The sequence below is a fragment of the Naegleria lovaniensis genome (assembly GCF_003324165.1).
Source record: "Naegleria lovaniensis strain ATCC 30569 chromosome Unknown tig004, whole genome shotgun sequence".
Lineage (NCBI taxonomy): Eukaryota > Heterolobosea > Eutetramitea > Acrasida > Naegleriidae > Naegleria > Naegleria lovaniensis.
In genome coordinates, this window is record NW_025407826.1 from 293,825 (window position 1) to 314,077 (window position 20,253).

The 20,253-nt window shown below is 36.3% G+C and overlaps 6 protein-coding genes across 6 annotated transcripts; 3 read left to right on the forward strand and 3 right to left on the reverse strand.

Annotated features, from left to right (window-relative positions):
- Positions 1 to 122: 122 nt before the first annotated feature.
- C9374_011334 (uncharacterized protein) lies at positions 123 to 1,136 on the forward strand (the record flags this gene model as incomplete). Its single annotated transcript, XM_044686978.1, has 1 exon — positions 123 to 1,136. One exon carries the CDS (start codon positions 123 to 125, stop codon positions 1,134 to 1,136), a length of 1,014 nt encoding a protein of 337 aa, XP_044554503.1.
- Positions 1,137 to 1,458: 322 nt separating this feature from the next.
- C9374_011335 (uncharacterized protein) lies at positions 1,459 to 6,888 on the forward strand (the record flags this gene model as incomplete). The annotated part of the gene is made up of 1 exon (XM_044686979.1): positions 1,459 to 6,888. One exon carries the CDS (start codon positions 1,459 to 1,461, stop codon positions 6,886 to 6,888), a length of 5,430 nt encoding a protein of 1,809 aa, XP_044554504.1.
- Positions 6,889 to 7,001: 113 nt separating this feature from the next.
- Positions 7,002 to 9,936, reverse strand: C9374_011336 (uncharacterized protein; the record flags this gene model as incomplete). The annotated part of the gene is made up of 4 exons (XM_044686980.1): positions 7,002 to 7,388; positions 7,448 to 8,194; positions 8,259 to 9,430; positions 9,513 to 9,936. 4 exons carry the CDS (start codon positions 9,934 to 9,936, stop codon positions 7,002 to 7,004), a joined length of 2,730 nt encoding a protein of 909 aa, XP_044554505.1.
- Positions 9,937 to 10,236: 300 nt separating this feature from the next.
- Positions 10,237 to 13,677, forward strand: C9374_011337 (uncharacterized protein; the record flags this gene model as incomplete). Its single annotated transcript, XM_044686981.1, has 1 exon — positions 10,237 to 13,677. One exon carries the CDS (start codon positions 10,237 to 10,239, stop codon positions 13,675 to 13,677), a length of 3,441 nt encoding a protein of 1,146 aa, XP_044554506.1.
- A 268-nt stretch (positions 13,678 to 13,945) lies between these two features.
- C9374_011338 (uncharacterized protein) lies at positions 13,946 to 15,580 on the reverse strand (the record flags this gene model as incomplete). The annotated part of the gene is made up of 1 exon (XM_044686982.1): positions 13,946 to 15,580. The coding sequence occupies one exon, from the start codon at positions 15,578 to 15,580 to the stop codon at positions 13,946 to 13,948; it is 1,635 nt and encodes a 544-aa protein (XP_044554507.1).
- A 233-nt stretch (positions 15,581 to 15,813) lies between these two features.
- Positions 15,814 to 20,232, reverse strand: C9374_011339 (uncharacterized protein; the record flags this gene model as incomplete). Its single annotated transcript, XM_044686984.1, has 1 exon — positions 15,814 to 20,232. The coding sequence occupies one exon, from the start codon at positions 20,230 to 20,232 to the stop codon at positions 15,814 to 15,816; it is 4,419 nt and encodes a 1,472-aa protein (XP_044554508.1).
- Positions 20,233 to 20,253: the final 21 nt, after the last annotated feature.

The following is a 20,253-nucleotide window of genomic DNA, read 5'->3' on the forward strand; positions in this document are numbered from 1 at the left end:
GAAGTTGGCCAAAATGAATGACCCCATCTAAGAAGCAACCAGTGGCAACTCTTTGGCTTCAAAGCTTTTAATTCATCCTTTGAGAAAGGCCCTCTTAATGCATACGAAACACATTCAAAAAAATGCTCAAATCCTTCTCATCAATACCTTGCAACAGAACAAGCATTGGTAATTTTATCCAATTAGGATGTATCCACGGCCGTGGAACAACAAAGAGGCTCACAAGCACGTTGAGATTGTTTCATCATAATATTATAGTACAAGAATCCACAACAAATTCATCTCTCCGAGAATCTAAAACACTCCTCAGTCGTAACTTGCTTTCCCGAACACCAGCCGAGTTCACTTCAACATACAATAACAGCCAACCTTCTAGAGTGCTAATAGCACAAAGTGTTCACGACAACAAAATAATTTTAATTTATATTGTAGGAGCATGTATAATTTGTCTGACTGGTATTACTCTTTATCATATCTATTTTATCAACACAGTACCATTACATACACATGTACCAGAGAACATGCCTTCGGTAGATATTCTAAGCTTGTCAGAAGTCAAAAGCCAGATTAATGAAGAAAAACAGAAAGCTGGTCAAACTCCTATTGTTATGATGAAAGCCGTGCCAGAGGAGCACAAATTACCATTGACAGCCGTATTTCTGGGAATTAATGCGTTTTTCTGGGTCATGGTATTCAAGGTTAAATCAAGAATGATTTCTCGCCTCTATGTTAACAATCCTAATCACTACGTAAAATTCAAAAAGCAGTACATGATGAATACTGCAGTGTCAAGAAGAAACGGAGATGAACAAGTGTCCTTACCTCAACAAGGTCAAACTCACCAAGTTTCTTCTACAAGTATTCCACTACCCATTTTACTTCAACAGCAACAACAAAGATTACTCGATGAATTATCATTTACTTGCAACACTCTGGACAAAATACTTCCTGGCAAGGAGGTCACTTTTTCCGCAAAGGATGTACTGTTTTCTGAAAATGATGGTACCTTTGTCTATTTGAGAGTTGGGGATGAGCAAAATTTCAAACGGTATTTTTATTGTGCCCAAGACAAGGAAGAGAGTAAGGAACTGGCTGAGTTTATGAAGCAAGTCAGTTCTCACAGATCACAACAATAAATGTTGTGGATGAGTTAACGAGGAGGATGAATTCTAGTTTTTTCACCGCAGCTGACCATAATATAGAACTATGAAACCTATTCTTACTAATGCACGACGACAATCTCCAGATTTGATTGGTTTTCAACAATATGTTTTTACATCATACACTTGGTGATCAGCTTGGATACTATCACTTAGAGCACACCCAAGTGTCTATTCGGTGCCAAAATTACAAATTACAAATGGCGGCACCGCCAACCCGAATCTCAGAAAAAATACAACGATAGTCTCACTTGGCAATCCTTACTAACACAATTATTTAAACAACCAATTGAAAACAATGCAACTCAAATATTTGGATCCTCCAATATTGGCTGCTTCATCAGCCAAAAGTATCTCATCATCAGCCAAAATTACAGCCATGTGCTGGTCTAACAACAACCGAAGACTGGCCGTTGCTGATTCGGAACGGTCCATACATCTTTTTGATGAAACAGGAGAGAAAAGAGAGCGTTTTCCAACAAAAGCAGCAGACGGAAAGAAGGGAAATAAGTTGTATACAATAACAGGAATGGTATTCAGCCCGGATGATGTCAAACTTGCTATCGCTCAAACCGACGATATTGTGTATATATATAGGTTAGGTCTTGAATGGGGAGAAAAGAAGATCATTTGCAACAAATTTCTTCAAAAATCAGCAGTAACATGTTGTTGTTGGCCCAGCATGCATCCTTCAGAAATTGTATTTGGATTAAGGGATGGACGTGTGAGAATGGGAAATACGAGAAACAATTCAGCAACTACGTTGTATCAGGCAGAGTCTGAGGTTGTTGCTCTTGCTGCTAGTAGTGACGGGCATGGATTAGTGAGTGGGCATTTGGATGGATCAATTTACAGATTTTACTTTGAAGATACACCCAATGGAGACTTATCAGGTAACCTTAACGGAGATGTTATTGATGACATGATGATGGGCGCTGGTTTTGCAAACAGCAACATCATTGGATCACAAAAAATATGTATTCATTCAACGATACCCTATTGTCTAACATGGGGAAACAATATTGTTGCTAGTGGAGCTGACAAAAGAGTATCCTTTTACAGTATTGATGGCTCATTACTCCAAAATTTTGATTTTTCAGATAGAGAAGAGAAAGAATTTAGTGCTATTGCTTGCAATCCATCAGGTCAATGTTGTGTGGTCGGATCTTGGAACAAACTAAAAGTTTTTAATTATAACATTCATCGGAACATGTGGGAAGAAGGTGATCATATTGAAATTCCAAATCTATATGCTGTAACATCTGCTTGTTGGAAGCCAGATGGCTCTAGGCTCGTAATAGGAAACATGACTGGACAGGTGGATTGGTTCGATGCATGCATCAAAAGATATCGATATAAGGGTGAATTTGAGTTCACATTTGTCAGCTCCAGTCAAGTTATTGTAAAGAGACTTTCTACAAATGTAAGAATTGTTCTAAAGTCACTATTTGAAGAAGAAATTCTTAAAGTGAATGTAGCGAGAGATCAATATATTATTGCCAGAACTCCAAGAACGTTACTTTTGGGAGATTTAGAATCGTGCAAGTTAAGTGAAATTGCTTGGAATTCTGATGAAAGCAATGAAAAGTTTTATTTTGATAATCCAAAAGTATGCATGGTATACAAGGCAGGAGAATTTTCGATCATTGAGTATGGCATTAATGACATTATTGGCAGTTTTAGGACCGAGCATGTTAGCACGTTCTTAATTAGTGCCAGAATTGCAGACAAAGAAACTCCAAATAATGAAATAGATTTAAGCGGAGGCAACAAAAAAGTTGCATATCTCATTGACAGTCATACCATTTGCATTTTGGATTTGGTTTCTTCATTCACCATTGCTAAGATCAGCCATGATTATAGAATTGATTGGCTGGAATTGAATAATAGAGCTTCAAAACTGTTATTTAGAGACAAGCAAAGACATTTACATGTTTTTGACCTTAAGAGTCAAAAGACTACCACCCTTTTAACTTATTGCAGCTATGTTCAATGGGTACCAGATTCTGATGTTGTAGTTGCTCAGAATAGAAGTGATCTTTGTGTGTGGTACAATATAGACGCCCCAGATCGAGTAACTATCGTTCAAATCAAAGGAGAAGTTGTAGACATTATTCGATCTGATGGATGTACAGCTGTTCTTGTTGATGAAGGCCCAGGAACTGTCAATTATGACCTTAACGAAGGATTAATTAACTTTGGAAATGCGATGGAAGATAAAAAGTATGAACAGGCAGCAAGCATTTTAGAAAGACTTTCTCTCACTCCAGAGACTGAAGCAATGTGGAAAAAACTGAGTGAAGTAGTTATGGACGATATGAGATATGATATTGCTGAGAGATGTTTTGCAGCTCTTGGTGATGTTGCCAAATCTCGTTTCCTTCGTAAAATTAATCAAGAATCAAAACGATTAAAAGAAAGTGAAGGAGAAGGAATTGAACCTCTGGATCATTGGAAGATCCGTGCTGAGATTGCAATACTAAGCAAAGACTTTAAAGCAGCTGAACAAATTTATTTGGAACAAGCAAAGGTCGATGAGGCGATCAAAATGTATGAGCAGTTACACAAATTTGAAGAGAGTATATTCTTAGCCATTGAGAAGGGTATTAACAATGCTCAAGAAAAGAAACAAAAATATATTGAATGGCTTATTCAATCAAAGCAAGAAGATAAGGCAGCCAAGATTTATGAAAAGGAGGGTCAATACATTAAGGCAATTAACCTGTATATTCAAGGAGGATTTCCTGCAAGTGCTGCCAATGTTGTAACCAAGTACAATGTTGTATTTGATAATGGAGCCAGTGAAAAACTTTTGGACTCTATTGCAGAAGCGTTGTCCAAAAATGGACTATTTGAGAAGGCAGGAGAATTTTATGAAAAGAGAGGTCTCTATGAAAAAGCAATCGAAGCCTATAGGAAAGGAAAATCCTATCGATTTGCAGTGGAGTTATGCAGATCAGCCAATCCTGAGATGGTTATCAAATTAGAAGAAGAATGGGGAGATTATTTGGTGCAACAAAAGCAAGTAGAATCTGCTATTCATCACTATATTGAGGCAAACAATTATGTGAAAGCTATTGAAGCTGCTATCAACTCTAGACAATGGACTAAGGCAGTACAAATTCTTGAAGGAATGGATGTACAAATTGCCAAGCGCTATTATGGAAGAATTGCTAGACATTACGAGGATATTCAAAACTTGCAACAAGCAAAGAAACTCTACATCAAAGCAAATGAATATAGAGAAGCAATGGAAATGTTTGAACGATATAACAAGTGGGAAGAGGTACAGTCGATAGCAGAGACATTTATGAGCCAAGTTGAAATGAAACAATTCTACACAGAGTTAGCATCCAAGCTAGAAAAGAAACAAAGGTTTAAGGAGGCAGAAAAACTGTTTATTAAGGCAGATGAAACAGATTTGGCCATTAATATGTACGCCAAAAATCACATGTTTGATGATATGGTGAGATTGGTCGCTAAATATAATCCAATCCATTTAAAGCAAGCTCAACTCAAGATTGCAGAACAACTCGAATCAGAGGGACATTTACGACAAGCTGAGCATTACTATATTGAAGCTAGCGATTGGAAGAATGCAGTGAATATGTACAGAAATAATGATAAATGGAATGATGCAATCAGAGTTGCCAAAGCTCATGGCGGTTTAACTGCTTGGAAGAAGGTGGCTCTGGAATGGGCCAAACAATATACTGGAGGAGAAGCAGGTGTCAAGTTGTTGAATAAGCTTGGTCTTATTGAAGATGCTATTGATTATGCTATGGATGGAGAGTTCTGGGAAATGGCATTTGAAATGGCAAGATCATCAAGTAATAATATGACTCAAAAATTGCCTCAAATCCATATGAAATATGCCATCTCACTTGAGGAAGCTGGAAATTTGAAAGAGGCTGAAGCTGAGTATATCAATGCAAATAGTCCTAAAGAAGCGATTGATATGTATGTGCACCATACAGATTGGGAAAATGCCATGCGGGTCGCTGAAACCCATGACCCTTCTCTGATTAATTATATTATTGAATTCCAAGCAGACCTGGCATTCCAAAATAGAGAATTTGAAAAAGCAGAAAAATTATATTTGGAAGCAAGAAATCCAGAAAAGCTCATTGAAAAATACAAATCAATTCATAGATTCCAAGATGCTAAGAGAATTGCAGATACTCATCTCTCTTCAGACTATCAACGAAAGCTGACTTCAGAATGGGCAGAATATTTGGTCGATTACAACCAAAAAGATAGTCAGCGAGGCACCACAAGAAATTTGGAAGAGGAAGACACTGACAACAATCAAAATGACCCAGCTGCTCCAGCCCGAATGTTTGCACAAAATGGACAATACACAAAGGCCATCGATGCATACATTGGATTTGCTTGGAAAGGTCTTGATCCTGAATATTTGGAAGGTGAATGGATAAATGCTGTAAAGATTACCATTAATAATTTACAACCAAGAGTCTCTGAAGTAGTCTCCATATTTACAAAGAGATTGATTGAGATCAAACGCTATCAGACAGCGGCAGAAATATTTTGTATGGTGAAGCAATTCAAAGATGCTATTGACGTTTATGTGAAACAAAAATTATTTAGTGAAGCACTGGATCTTGCCAAACAGCGTTCTCCAGATCTGTTAGATTACGTAAAAGAGCAACACAAGAAGAGCTTGAAACCAACAGAAGGTCCAGAGAACTTGATAGACCAAATTGAAAAACTTGTGGATGCTGGTGAATGGGACAAGTGTTTGGAGCTTTCTCAAAAACATGAAAATCCAGAAATTCTCTCAAGAAATACTGCATCCTACGTGAATTTGTTAGTGAATGAGAGACATGACTTTAATAAGGCTCTCAGTATTTTGGAAAAGTATGGAGTTCCTATTGACAAACAAATGATCAATACCTACAAGGAATTAGTTACAAGAATAATTTGGTCAACAGTTCATCAAGACCAAGTGAATACCACTGATATTAAGAGATGTAGAGACATGTTACGATCATTAATGGAAGGATCCACAAACGCTAGCATGCAACTTCCTCCTGTGATCTCTAAACTATATCAAGCATGTCACATCTATCATGTTAAAGATCTTTGTAAGAAGCTTGATCTTCAAGAACTTTACACCAAGAACTGTGTGAGTCTTTGTCGATATACGGATGAAATACCTCCAGATTCAGTATTCTATGAGGCAGGTAAAGCATGCGAAAAGATGAAGTGGGAGAATATGATGTTTGTCTTCTATAATAGATTTTTAGATATTGGAGATGCCATCGAAGAAATTGAACTCAAAGAGGAATATCAAAACCAAGATCCACCAATTCTTATTAAGGGCACAGCTGAATTGGAAAATTCAGATTTCCAAGGAACTGACGTACCTTATAAGGTTCCCATTCCTGTCTCACAATTAATTGATGAAGACTTCAAGGAAGAAATTACCAATGTTGTGTTACAAAAGTCCATGAAATCTGACTTTAATAGCTCATTGAGCAAATGTCCTTGTCCTTCATGCAAAACACCTATTTACGTTGCTAATTTGAATTGTTCCAAGTGCAAGTCACAATTCGAACCATGTTCAGTCACTGGTTATCCTGTTGCTCCCGAACAAAGGGTTTTCTGTACAAACTGTAGAAAACCTTCCAATAGAAGCGATTGGAATTTGTTCATCATGAAACATAAGAGATGTCCTCATTGCGATGATTTGCAACTAACCATGTAGAGAAGGTAAAAAAATTGATAAATTATTGTTTGTGCTACTACTGCACAAATGTTCTGTAAAATTAGTTGTTATTTTCATTAACATGAAATGCCAGTAGTAACTCATCACAACCATCACGGTGTTGTTGAGACATCAAATCTGCAGCTCGTAATTTCCAGTGTTGCAGGATGGCTGGTCGTATGTGTTGAATATTGAGAAGAATTAATGACTTGACAAATTTCTAATATTCTATCAAATTTCATTGAGAAGAGACACGCCTCAATTTCATTCAAATAATCTCTCAGTTTCAAATGCTCCTCTGTGGCTTCCTCAATTTTCATTTCTAAACTGTAAACTTTCAAGGGTTTTTGTTTTCCTTTCAAAACCATGTAATCCACAAAATAGCATATGAAATGACTCTTCACACGGTCATAGGTATTTTCACCAATCAGAATTTTAGTCCCAAATTTAGGATTGAGACTAGGTAAACTTGAAGTAATATTGACTCCATCTCCCAAGACCTGTTGTTGTTGTCCATTAAGCAAAACAGTCAAAATATTTCAATTGAACAAAAACCTACCGTAAAACAAATTCGATGTTGTGACCCAATATTTCCACAAAGTATACTTCCACTATTCACTCCAATGTATGGTCGAATGAGAGATGTATGATCATCATTCTGCAGGAAGCGTCGTTTCAACCATTGAGCATTCAATCGATCCAATGCCATTTTAATTTCACACGAAGCCATACAAGCCTTTCTTTCATGATCCTCTACCGTGCATGAAGTGTCATTCCAAAATGCAATAATTCGATCCTTGGTGTACTTGTCGACGATACCCTTACTATTTTCAATAATACCATAAAGTTCTGTAAAGAGTTCTGTTGCCAACGAAACAAAATTCACACGATCCATACCGAACATTGTTTCATTGTTCGTAATCAAATTCCCACAATGATCTGGTAATAGAGAAAATCCATGAAGATCAATACACATCACAGTCATGGATTGTAAAGTCATTCTTTGTTGTCTTGATAAACGTTTCGTTACACTATTGGGAACATATTTTGAGAAAATCGTGAGAGACGATTTCATTGTGTTGAGACTTTGCTGCATTTGTCGAATGTCATACAATAAATTGAAGGATTTCTTTTCATGGAATATAGTTGAAGATTTAAATTGAACAATTTCTCTTAATTGTTTCTTAATATATCGAAGAGACATTTGGATACATTGAATGACTGTAATTAAGATAAATACTCCTAGAAATAGAACTACAGAGAAAATTACAACAGAGCTAATACTACCTGACATGACTTCATCCACCTTTAAGACATGGTGATTGAACATGTTAATGAGAGAAGAATTGTGACAATGTAAAAAAACTTACAAATGATTTGTGAGGTATTGCAATCACGCTTCCCCAATTCAGTCCATATTGATCAGTTATGGTGTATTGAAACACTTCCAAATTTGGAGTATTTGCATGGTAGAATAAAAAACTTCCCCAATCCTTAATAGCTGCAGTATCATTAAAATCTTGTCTTTCAAAATTTAGAGAATGCCATTCTGTTATTTTCTTTAGAAAACCTCTTGATATTACCTCATTCATTAAATCTTGCACAATATTTTGAGAACTATTCGAAGGTGTTCCGGATGAGGAATGAGCCATAAGACTCGAAATGTTGGTAGAAATGGACAAAGATGATGATGACACGATCAAATTGGTAGAGGCTACAATTTCACCATACGAATTAATAATAAAGGCTATTGCAACACCTGCATTTCTGGCAGATTGATCCAATGTATTGGCAAGTTTATCCAAATTCAATTGAAGACCAATCACTCCATATAAATGAGAAGGATTTCTTGGAGCTGATTCATTTCTATAAATTTTAAATTCCGTATAATTTTCATAACCATCAACGGTATTCCATGTGTATGAATTGTTGTTTTCAATAGTAGTATTCTCCAATGATTGATTCAAATTATTGGAATGAATGGATGAAATTTTCTGTGAAATGTATATTGGAATGGATGCTGTCATGGAGGGTTGACCAACGAATGAGAAAAACAATGGACTCCATAATATTTTAGGATTGGTTGCATTGAGAAATAAATGATACCAAGGACGAGCTGTCACTGAGAAGGTACTGTTTTGAGAAAATCGAATATTAGATGGATCAAGAATTTTAGACAAGTCATCAATCATGTTATATTCGTACATGGCTCTCACAAGAGAGGGGTTATTTGTTTTTTCAAATTTTCGAATGTATGTTCGTTCTACTCCTAAAAAGTAATGATCAAATCTTCCAAAATAAGAAATTTGTAATGGTAATTTCTGTTCAAAGAAAGATTGGATATGTTTGAATAGAACTATCCATCTCATTTCATCATTTAAATTCATTCCATCCAAATCCTTTAATAATTGATTAATGGTAAGAGTTGTTGTTTTAATCATTTCACTAATTTGGTAATCTACAACGAGACTCATTTGAATTTTTTTTTTTGCATAACTTCTTTGAATAATATTGTCTCCACTTGTATATAACAAGATGAAAGCTGAGCACAACATTATTATTTGATTGCAATTTTCAAAAAGTTTGAGACAATACTGCAACAACATGATGATGATGAAACTTACATGAAAATAATCCAAACAATCCTTGCAATATGAAAAGTATCAAAATTACATTCATGATAGTGATACATGGTGAGAGAATGTGATGACAGTTTCCAACCAGGACATTTCTGTAAAAACGTGAACAACCACAGGAATATTTCTCGACTCTTGTTTCATCCTCTCTTGTCGAACGAGTGTGATGACGAGTCGAATGAGAAGAAGAAGAAGGTTGTAGTTTAGATCGGAGAGTAGAACTGGGTGGTAACAGGAGTTGTTCATAACATTGGTTACTGTTCGCGTTGCTGTGCGAAAGTGGTAATGTGGATGTTGTGGTGGTGGAGGGAAGTGAAGTCAAAGGGCTCATACCAAGTACCGTAGGGTGGCTCACATGAATACCATGCGTATGGTCACTGCCAGCCATGCCGGAGGATGATGGTTGCAGCATGGCTATGATGGTTGTTTGTTTTGAAAGTGTGTTCCAAACCTGTCCGTCAAAATTCGCGAGAACAGATAATGCGAACCGAAATCGGGATTCTTGCGAGGGCAGAAATTGTGTTCTGACAACAAATGACACACAGGTTTATAAAACTCTGGCCAAAACAACTGGCGTTCCCAACTCCCAGAAATAGTGTTACAATAGCATTTGGAAAGCACTTTATTTTTTAGAATCCTAACCATTTTAAAAAAGGTCGAGCAGGCTGTCGAAGTTTTGTTCTGGTGTTTGCTGGAGGTTTTTTCAATAAAAATGTTAAAACATGAACGAAACGCCTTTGTCGGTCTGTTGAGACCGGAATATCATGTTGCCATCAAAACAATGCTATTCGCAGTCCATCAATATATTAATGTCGAACATTTAATAGAAGATATTATTGATCAATGTGGATTTCATCGCAAGGATTTTAATACCATCCATCGCCATCTCGAACTATATTTCTCATACCTCATCACACACAACAAACGAGTCCCATTTGTTCTATACTGTTGCAAATTCCAGGTTGACAATTCAACAAAGATTGCACAATATGTTACTGATTGCATTGACCCGGACGAGGATAGTGCTATCTATAACATTTACTCTGACCCAAAATTTCAAAATCAAAGACAAAATCAAGAGTTAACATCAGAATGGATCAACAAACTACATTTTCAAGGCTATTTGAAATTGAAAGAGTGTCATGACGAGCTGATGCGAATTCGTCAAAAACGTAAACACTCCAAAACAAGTACAGCTTGCGAAGACCCACCTCAAACCTCAACAACGTCACAACGTTATTCTAGTTCAACCATCATGAAATTACTCGAACCAGAAAAAAATGTCGGCGTTATTGAATTACATAAAATCCTGGATCATGGTTTTGCTGAAGACTACATCACGTTGTCATATTCAACAAAAGAACAAACAGCACCGTATTACATGCTGCAACAACTAATTAACAACAAATTTATTCCAACACACTCATCAATTGTAAATACCAAGTCCGACACCATCTCTCATAATTTTGTAGACCATGCTGATTTTAAATCACAAAATAACGATGATGATAGTTATTATTCGGAATGTGATATATTTGATGAGGATATTCAAGAATTGAAAAAATTGTTTTTTCAGGTGTTAGGTAGTCGCAAATTAGTACCTCGAACTTTCTTTTTCACATATCTTCGTGATGCTTTTTCACAATTAATTTGCAAAGACAGTAGAGGCCATAGATGGAGCCCATCTGTTCTTTGTTTTGCTCAAGATTTATTGGTTATCATGGGATACAATGCGTATGAAGCATTGGCGAGAGGGTTGAAACGAGGACAAGAATTTGAACCCTCTTCTGAAAGATGTAACTTAGTCCTACCTTGTTCATCCACACTCGACCATCATTTTCACACCGCATCATATGGAGAAGGGAATACTAAACTAGACAAAGATGACTTTGATAAGCTAGTAGAAAAAATGAAGGTTATTGAAAATCAAAATTTTGGTCTTGTTCAAATTGATGCAGTAGATGTAACACCGCATTTAGGAATCAATACCAAGCTTGGGCTTGTATACGGTGCCAATGAAGGTCCATTGAAGATTAGTGATTGTACTGCACTAGCTCAGAGTCCGAATTTTCCACCCAAGGGTTTTTTAGCTGAAAAAATTGTTCAAACTTTATATTGCAGTATTAACGGTGAAGTTCGAATTCCTGGAAACTTCAAAGTATGCACTACTGAAACTGAACAAACCATTAGAGACACGATTTCTGAATTTCGTGACACATATACTCGAAACATCGTCTGTACTGTGTCAGATGCAGGGTCTGCTAATTACAAATATTTCACATCGAGCCCAAATGAACTACATCATTTTTGCTACAGTCACCATTGCAAAAACATGAGGAATGCAATTAATGGGAGACCAAAATTATATCCGGTTGCCACTAAAGTAGGTGCTCCAAACCTTCAAATTGCACGCCATTCCTCTGCTTGTATTTCTTCCAACGACAACGGAAACGGTTGCCATTTGATGAAAATTGTTATTCAAAGAACACAAGCGACCAACATACCACTTTCCTTCATAGTGAATGACAAAGACACAATTTCATTTGAATGGAAAGAAAAAGAACCACGGAATTTTAACTCTGGAGGCATTTCTTTCTATCATAGCAGCAATGACAACGAATTAAGTGTTACGTTGTTGAGTGAAACCCTTCATACTAACATTGGTAAAGTGTGTGTGGCAAATTTTAGCAATCAAGACATAGCTGTCACCAAAATTTCTTGTTCTATTTTACAACGATTTGAATTGAACACACTCGATGAAATATATAGACAACAACCTTTAGAGTGGTGTAAAATAGTTAAACGGAGCTCGTTTATCAAATATGATGATCAATCTGAGGATGTATTACGTGATGTATGCAATTTACAGTTACTTGAAAAATTACGATTATTGAACGAGAGAACCAACTATCGATATTTAGGATTCTATAAGTACTTAAAAGCGATACATGATTTATTTCATGTTTACGATGACAAAAATCATGATGGAACATCTTCACACAATTTGCACGAAGTGTTGCAAGTTCTTAAGGAAAATTTGGACTATTTGAATGAGTGGGATACCGTTTTCCAAGACGTCATTATTTCCAATAAGAATAATAATTTTACATTATCCGGAACCCTCACAAAAAACATCATTATCCATAACATCAAAACAATTCAGAAATTGATCAGAATTATTCCACAAGATGCAGTTTTTGATTTGTCTTTATTGGGAACACGTTCTCTTGAAGGATTTTTCGGAGAGTCACGTGATTATTCAAAAAGAACCACAGTATTGGACTATCATAGAAGTTACTCAAACATGAAAATCAAATTAGTGAAAAAAGAATGTGTATATCTTTCATACAATAACGATAGAAAGAGGAAATATTGTGATGCCCCTAGTCAAATTAACCAACAAATTTTGATGAGAATGACTGAAAAACAATTTGTTGACTTTAATAATGAAAGAAAGCAAGCTAGAGAAAGCGTGACATCCATTTCTTATAGTTTTACAGATCAAGATTTAATTTGTGCGAAAGACTTACAATTGCGATGTTTACAACATCGTGTCAACTCCATCCGTCAATCATACCATCAGTCAAGACATGACTATAGGGCCGGATTTGCCACCGATTTCATGGAGACAAGCATTTCCAATTACTACAACATTTCACTTCCTGTTTTCCATATTGAAACAAGTGAAGTTTTGCCAAACTTAACAGAACGACTTACATTAACCGACGACATCAGTTTTACCATTATTCAAACACACGACTCATTAATTCATGCTCAAAATCATATTGCGGCATTTTTGCTTAAAAAGCCCGTAGAATTTGAAATTAAGACTAATCATATTTCTTTGAGCAATGCAACCGTAGAGGTTCGCAATTTCAATGAGAACAATGAAAATGCATCTCGACATTCTGAACCAATTAACTCATTTAAAATATTTGTGGCACCAAATCAGACGGATCCATTCAAATTTAAATTAATTGGACAATTTTCATCAACAACCAGCACCAAGCTTTATCAAAAACAAATTGCTGTGATTGTTGGAAATTATCAGTTGTTGTCACCTCCTTTTTACGTATTTGCAAAGAAAACAAAAAACCTCGTTTCGTATTCCCAGCTGAGCCAGGTGGTGGCTTCGTCTCAAGACATGCAATAAAATGTCAAGCATTTTTCATCACAAAAAAAGTTCGTCCAAAAATTGGAACACGTTTAAAATTGTTCACCTATTTATTTCTTCCGACCACAATTACACCGTATTTTTCTAATCACAACAACATACCTCAAGTCGTTTTATTATTCATTATAGCTCCAGCAGAAGCCTTTGTCCTTCAACAAAGACAAAGCAGCTTTTGCTGGGCGAACAACAAAAAGCTAATGTAACAAAAACACTGAGACGTAGCCCGAATGAACCAAATAAAGGAATGTTACACCAGCGAAGTGGTAGTTGGGAACGCCAGCAAAACAACACAAACTACAAGAACAAGCAAGTAAACCAAATTTCGAGAATTGAAAATCATCATCAACTCATTGTGGTAAGGAATTGGGCATTTCCCTTTTGGCTTTTCCGATACTTCCCCTGTTATTTCTTTGGTTTCTTGTGCATCTTGTGAATCGTTTGCTTGTTTACCTTTCATAAATGGACATTTTGAAATATCACCTCCCTGTGTGGGATGACCTGGTGGAAGTTTAGAAGTGGTGGTTGTGTTGTCTGTTTTGGTGGTACTCGTTGTTGAAGATTTCATTTGTGCTCTCTTTTTCATGAGTTGCCTATTTCCTGTAACCATTGGACACCCTCCTTTCTTACTCTCAGCATCTTCAAGTTCCTGTCGATCCTTTTTGTATTCTTGAACAGCTTTAGCAAATGCAATTCTCTCTTTTGGATCCATGTATTGAGACTGCAACATTTCGTCAGGCATTTGTAATAAAGCATCCAAGCTTGATGGGAATAAATGAGCATGTTGAGATACAGTTCTCAAAATGTGTTTAAAGTTATCTGATGTGAAATCAGTTGCTAAATATTCATCATTCGAATAAATGTCCATATTCGCTTTTCCAGTATGAACCAATAAATATGCAATTCGTTCATGATCTTGGCTCACTTCAATTCCATTAGCAAATACTCTCTGTAATTGACTTTGAAAAGCAAAATGCAAAGCAGTATCACCCATTTGATCCTTTAAATCTACTTTCACAGGGTTGTTTTTCAATCCAACGTTTCCTTCTTCTTGGAGATCTGTATCAAGTAATAACTCTACGACGGCCAAGTTGCCCAATGTAGCTGCTATCATGAGAGGAGTTACTTTGTGCTTATTAATAGCATTTACGTCAGCACCTTCAGAAATAAGCAATCGAGCCACTCCAAGAGTTCCATTTCTTGCGCAAGTATGCAGAGGTGTTTCTCCTTCTGAATTCTTTGAATTTACATCTGCTCCCAAAGAGATTAACAAACGAGCTAATGATTCAATATCACGTGCTGTTTTGACTGTAGTGTCTTCGTTTGGATCTTCTGATTTGGTAGCCTCAATTAAAGACCATGTACAGCATGAATGCAAGGCTGTGTAACCAATATAAGGAGCGACTTGGCATTTATCATTCACTGAACAGTGTTTTCCTGCCTTAATTAAAAGTGACACAATCTTTGGCTTGTTTTTTTTGACTGCAACCAATAATGGTGTCAGTCCTTCGTTATTCACAACATCACATCTCGCTTTTCCTCGCACAACAATATCTTCTACAATTTGATATCTAATTTGATCCTTCTCTTTTGTGTCTACATCCATTAAAATAGCTTTATGAAGTGGAGTGTTGTATTCATCATCAATGATATTGAATAAATCGTGAGCTAGATATTCCTGATCGTCAAACAAGTCTTCATCACTGATACTTGCTGCATCGTGAGAAGAGAAATACAAATTTAAATTATCTAAATGTTTATCTACCAAAGCTTTTACTTTTTCAAGGTCTAGACTCTCCACTGTTTTAAAGACCTCATCACTGGTAACATGATGTGGTGTTGTGATGGTAGGTCTTTCCGTAACGTCTTCAAAAGTTGTAACCATTTTCCGAGGATTTGTTTGAATAAATTATTTTGAATAGACGGATGATCAATTGTTTGAGAAACAAGAACAATATTGTATTTCGGAAATCGGATGACGACTCGACTCGGGTATGACTGAAACACTGGATGATGAGCGTTTTTTTGAACAAATTTAATTTTATACAAAAAGGAGAATGAGCGGAACTATGGTATTTTCCTTTTGTACAAAAAAGGCGCGCCATCACTGATGATCATTTACAATCTGAAGGAAACCTTATTCAAATTCTTTCCTGGTTTCAACGAGAATGTCTTGTTGTTGTCCCATTCAAATCTCACAAACTTGAGAATTTCCATTGGTTTGAGTTGATTTTTCACATACATGGAATCAATGGTAAAGGTTTTGACATTTCTATTGCTCACTCCAAGGAGTTGTAAAATTGCACCTCCACTACCACCATCTGTATTCCATACTTTACATGTTTTTTCAACAGCACTGAATGTACATAAAAGTTGACCATTTGGTGAGAAACTTAATGCATGAACAGGAGATTTGGTGTGAGCTTCAAATAACTGCCATTTGCTTGCAGTACGCATATCATAAATTACAACAGTTCCATCTGTTGCTCCAATCGCAAGTTTTTGTTTTTCTTGATGGAAAGATACCATTGGATAAATCTCAACCATGAAACGTAAAATATTTGTAGAATTTGCCATACACACATCTCGAATGGCAGGGAAGTGTGGATCTAAAACTTTGAGAAGCAGTGAAGTTAGTACTACCAAATGATCCATTAAACATTTGGGATGTCTTTGCATGACAGGATAGAGTGAGCTAATAGATGCATTGAGAGTGGTTGTACTGGTTTGTTGAGCATTTGAAATAATATTGTTAATGAAATCAATATAAAGTCGAGTATCTGCGCTTGCCATATTGACAAATGCTTGTAATGAATCGACAGAGAGTTGACTCACTTCCGTGTTCGAGTTGGAAGGTGCTTGTGATGTTAATGCTGGAAGAGATAATTGAAAAAGTTGTCGACAGAAACCCATGGCATCTGGAATGTAGTATTTCCAAATAGAATAACCATCTCCCAACAAAGTAATTGCAGTACTATGTTGAGGTCCACCCTTTTCCAAGATATCAATCAACTCCATAGCAGTAATGGTTGCAATTCTTCCATCGACAGCTCTTGGTGCTCTATAGGCAAGTAAAGCCAATGCAACCACAACGTTTTGTCTTTGAGCATTAATTTGTTTGTTACCAGAAGATGTCATCTTGTTGGAACTTTCAATGAGCATGTTCGCCAATTTTTCAGCCAATAATTTGTGTTGAACACCTTCCATGCGTTGTAAAACACTGTACATGACGGATCTGGCAGCTTGTTGAATATCCTTAGATGGATCTTTCAAGAATTGAGCACACCACAAGAATGAAGGTTCATGGAAATTGTCAAATCCTGTATGAATTTGATTCAAATAATAGGAAATGCAATCATTGCAAACCTTTTGGAATTTAAAACTTGCAGGAAGGTTATTGGCAATAGCGTTCAAAACAGCTACAGTACCAATCAAATAGATGGATGAAAGAACTGGAGAGAAAATGAAAGGATGGCATCGACTACTCATCTCTGGTACAATTAGAGAATAACACTCCCCTGCTCCCTTTAAACCAATAAACCCTTTTGGAAAAGGTAATAAATTGATCATTGGTTCCATTTGTAAATCTTGAGTCTTAGTTTGGTCTCTTGTGCGAGCTTTTTGAATTTTCTTCATAGCAATGTCAATCTCTTGTCTAAGTTGAACAATAGATGGATCATTACCATATTGTAAAATATAAGATAGAGAACACAGCAAGCCTGACATGTTCCTATCGTTCAATTTTGTCTCTGACTCATCGTCATCAATGGAAGACTCCATTGGTCCATCACTAAAATATTTCAAAAGTAAATCTTTCTTTGTGTTAATAAAGGTAACAAGTTTTCTAATACTGATGGTAAGTAATTGAATATCTGGAGTTTGTTGATTCACTTGCAAAGATATAGACTCAATAAATCCTTTCGATTTGTTATAGGCCTCTGATGTCGCTGATTGCTTCGAAAAGGATAACTTAACAATTCCTCCTGATGAAGAGCTTAATCCGCCAGAGACAGAGGATGCACCTGCATCCGATTGATTGAAACTACCACTGATCATACTTGATTGTTCACTAGTTTTGATGAGAGACTTGGCAACATAGCCAACAACTCTACGCTCTAAAAGTCCAGTACTTATGCTCCAAACACAAACTGAGCCATCGCTGCATTGAACTAATAAATAATCTAAATCGCTTCTCCAGTAAATGGCTACTACAGTACTTCCATGGCCTCCCAATATATGGATAACATCTAAGGTCTTGATGCTGTACAAAATAACACTGTGGTCATCATCAGAGAGTGAGCAGAAACAATTTTGTAATTTTCTACGAATCGTTCTTGGAGGAACAAATAAAAGATCAACCTTTCCTGAATGGTAATTGAATACTCTTAATAATTTGTGATATTCCAAGTCGGTGGAATCCAACTGCCATACTTTGATGCTATAATCAGCGCTTCCAGATACGAGAAGTGGGTTATTATCATCATCACTCATAACTAGGAGAGTTGTTACACGTTTTTTGTGTGCTTTTGGAATATATAGCTCTTTTGCGACATTATTTCCTTGGCCGTTCATGGTAATGTATTGAATGTGAATATCTCCATTGTAGTACCCACGAATGAGGCAGGGTGAAATTCTCTCTACAGCAAAATGAGAGACACTAATTGGAGACTTTACAGTTGGGCAAACACTTTCATGTGGATTTTCTTGACCCCACCCTTTTGCAAGTACATTATCATCAGATAATAGTGTAATTTCAACAAAAGATGTTGAAGCTGAGATGGATACTTTCCACGCTCTAATAATTCCATTGTTCACACGCAAAAGAATTCGACTAATTGGATCATATTGCCAAACAAAATCGCCATAAGGGTCATTTTCTGAAATGCATCCGTCAATAGTGCTGATAATCTTTGGTTGTTCTTTTTGTTGCAAAAGTCTATCAAAATTAGGTGTGGATGGTGAAGAGGATATTTGTAAAGCGTCCATGATTGATGTAGAAAACGCTCTTTCAATGGCTGCGCCAATGGACGTGAGATCATTTGTTGAAAGGTCAATATCTGAGGTTGATGGTGTCTCAGGAGAGGCATCGTTTAGAGAGGTATTGCTCTTTGATTGTGGTATGGCTGTTCTTTCTGGAACAATTAATTGTAAATTTTTGACTCTCTTTGATCGAGAGTTATCAGTGGTTTCAGATTCTGCTGTGGAGCGTGTTTCCATCTTTTCAGACTTGATTTCATCAACAACACTAACTTCTTTCTGATTGAACTCGCTATTGTCTCCTACATTTGATTCACTCACAAATGTAGAGTTTTCATCATTGTTCATATTAGCTTCTTCATCTCCCATGTACATGAAACCATCACTATTTTCGCTTTGAACTGTATTCATTTTCCTGGTATCAGCTGTTGAATAAAATTGTAGCATATCATCCATTATGGACTTGACACGTTGTTGTCTACCTGTTGTAGGAATCTTATAAATGTAGGCATTGCCCTTACTGGTATGAAGCAACAACAGATCTTTAGCAATAAATATTCCTCCTTTAAACTTTTCATTCTTTGTTGGAAGAGAAGAAGGGTTGTCAGAAATGGAAAAAGATTCCAAAGTTTGTTGCAATGTAATGGTAAAAATAGGTTGAATGGAATGGAATGTGTAAATATAAACAATCTTGTTATAAATCACAGCAATCAATGACCAATAATAATTGTTAGCAACCATAACGGGTTTAAATTGTTGGTTATTGGGTTGGTTTGCCATTGGAGTTTGAATACTAAACAAAGGCTCTTCATTTTTGATGGCATGAGATTTTTCATCGAGTTCAAAAGACCAATATTTCAATGAGTGATCATCTCCTACACTCAACATGACTGATTTGATTCTATTTGATTTGGTATCGTCCGAAAGAATAAAAGGACCTGATGAAAGAGAAGCAATCCATTCGGTATGTCCTTCCAAAACTCGAATAATTTTCAATCGATTCAAATCTAACAAATAAATCATGTTGTGTTTGCCACTAATTGCAACGATACTTGAATTGTAATTACTGTACTTGTTGAGATTACAAATACATTGAGGAACAGCATCAAACAACAAATTTGGTGATAGAGCCATACATCTACCATCGTATAAATTCCAAACACAGACTGTACCGTCTAAACTAATGCTACAACAACAATTATTATTATCAAAACCATATGGATAGTTTGATGGTGGCGAAGACGAAGAATTTAATAGCGGAGATGATGGCTGTCTGGTGGTAGTACCAGGGCTCAACCCATTATTGTTGCTGCTGACAATACTGTTGTTGTTGCTGTTGCTTGAAGCGCTATCGTAGCTGCACTCACATAAATCAGTAACCTTTGTTTGATGTCCATACATGAGAGAGAAGGGAATGTATCTATCTTGATCGAAATTCCATAACACACAGATACCTGTACTGGTTCCGGTCACTAGTTTGTCTTTTATGATGCTCGCGCAAGTATATCGAAACGAAGGAGGCGAATCATTCCAAAAGATTATTGTTGATTTTAGCGACATTTTTTTTATCCATGTAAAATA